The following is a 1,652-nucleotide window of genomic DNA, read 5'->3' on the forward strand; positions in this document are numbered from 1 at the left end:
GAAAGTCGTGTAAAGTGCCTTTCCCAAGGGCACAAGGTCGGTGACACGCAGCCGGATTCGAACCCCAGACCTCTCGGTCCCAAGGCAAATACGCTGCCGCTGTACCACAACAACTGAAAACTTAGCTATCTTGTCGAAGGCGATGGTTGTAAATTAAAGTAGTTCCGGTGCATGTGTACTTTCCTTTCAGCTCGTTCATAATGGATAAAAATAGTGCAAATGTGGTACAATTCAGTTCAAATCAAATCATGTTCCATAATGACAACTATCATGTCTGAATACAGGGTTAAGGTGTGCGCTAACATAAACATGGAAGACCTGATCACCATCCACCACGAGATGGGTCACATCGAGTACTACCTACAGTACAAGCATCAGCCCGTCCCGTTCCGGGGTGGAGCAAACCCTGGTTTCCATGAAGCAGTGGGAGACCTCCTGGCTCTGTCCGTGTCGACTCCGAGACACCTGCAGAGCATCGGCCTCTTGGACAATGTGGGGGGGGGCAACGGTAAGCCTCCTTCGCAGATTTCAGGGGGGGGGGGGGGGCTGGCTTTTTAGTTAGTTGGCTAATTTCAAAGTTGGCTAATGATCTTGAATGCCGTGGAAAGGAGTTTGTCGTGGAAGGAAGTTTGCCCAGAAGGGGAGTTTGCCGTGGAAGAAAGTTTGCCCAGAAGGGAGTTTGTCGTGGAAGAAAGTTTGCCCAGAAGGGAGTTTGTCGTGGAAGGAATCGAAGTTTGCCCAGATGGGAGTTTATCGTGGAAGGGAGTTTGCCGTGGAAGGGAGTTTGTCGTGGAAGGAAGTTTTTCCAGAAGTTAGTTTGTCGTGGAAGGAAGTTTGCCCAGAAGGGAGTTTGTCGTGGAAGGGAGTTTGCCGTGGAAGGGAGTTTGCCGTGAAAGGGAGTTTGCTGTGGAAGGGAGTTTGCCGTGGAAGGGAGTTTGCTGTGGAAGGGAGTTTGCCGTGAAAGGGAGTTTGCCGTGCAAGGGAGTTTGCTGTGGAAGGGAGTTTGCCGTGGAAGGAGTCTCGCTTCGAGTGGGCCTGGCTTTTATTTTATTGGGGGCTGGTTTTCTTAGGTTCTGTAATGCCGGGAAAGAAAATTTGCCGTGGAAGGGAGTTTGCCTAAAACGGATTTGACATGGAAGGTGTTTCGCGCCATAGAATAAAAGCCAGCCCCGCTAGAAGTCTGCATCGGAGGCTAGGTAAACTTACTAGAATAACGGCATAGAATCTACCTCTATCTGTTTTTGGTCTTTGGCAACGCGTAACGAGATACTGGCGAAAACGCAGACCAGAATCACACAGTCTAACAGAACTAGGAAAAACCTAACTCACGTCTGACCAGGTAGAAACTCGTGGCGTCGGGCGTGGCGTAACTGGTAGAGCGTTCGGCTCGGAATCTATGGGTTCTGAGTTCGATTCCCACCGTGCCCCCCGACGTTGTGCCCTTGGGAAAGGCACTTTACACGACTTTCCTTCTGTCTGTACCGTGTATGTGGCATTGTTGATATAAGTTACAAAACTTGAGTGCAGTGCCACATCGTCCTCGTCTGTCCAAAAGCAAATAGAAAAAAAAAACTCAGGCCAGCTCTAGAATCACAAGAATTCAAACCTAACAGGGTAAAGGCATAGTTATAACGTTTTTTATAACATAGTAA

General features: G+C 48.8%; 1 protein-coding gene across 1 annotated transcript in view; it reads left to right on the forward strand.

The window, feature by feature from the left end:
* LOC118418232 (angiotensin-converting enzyme-like) overlaps positions 1-1,652 on the forward strand; it is a gene marked incomplete at its 3' end in the record, with an annotated part of 18,165 nt that overhangs the window by 9,150 nt on the left and 7,363 nt on the right. The window contains exon 8 of the mRNA XM_035824075.1: positions 236-508. Within this exon, the coding sequence (XP_035679968.1) occupies positions 236-508 (273 nt within the window). The remainder of the gene's footprint in view (positions 1-235; positions 509-1,652) is intronic.

This window comes from Branchiostoma floridae, chromosome 6, assembly GCF_000003815.2.
Source record: "Branchiostoma floridae strain S238N-H82 chromosome 6, Bfl_VNyyK, whole genome shotgun sequence".
In the NCBI taxonomy this organism is placed as follows: domain Eukaryota; kingdom Metazoa; phylum Chordata; class Leptocardii; order Amphioxiformes; family Branchiostomatidae; genus Branchiostoma; species Branchiostoma floridae.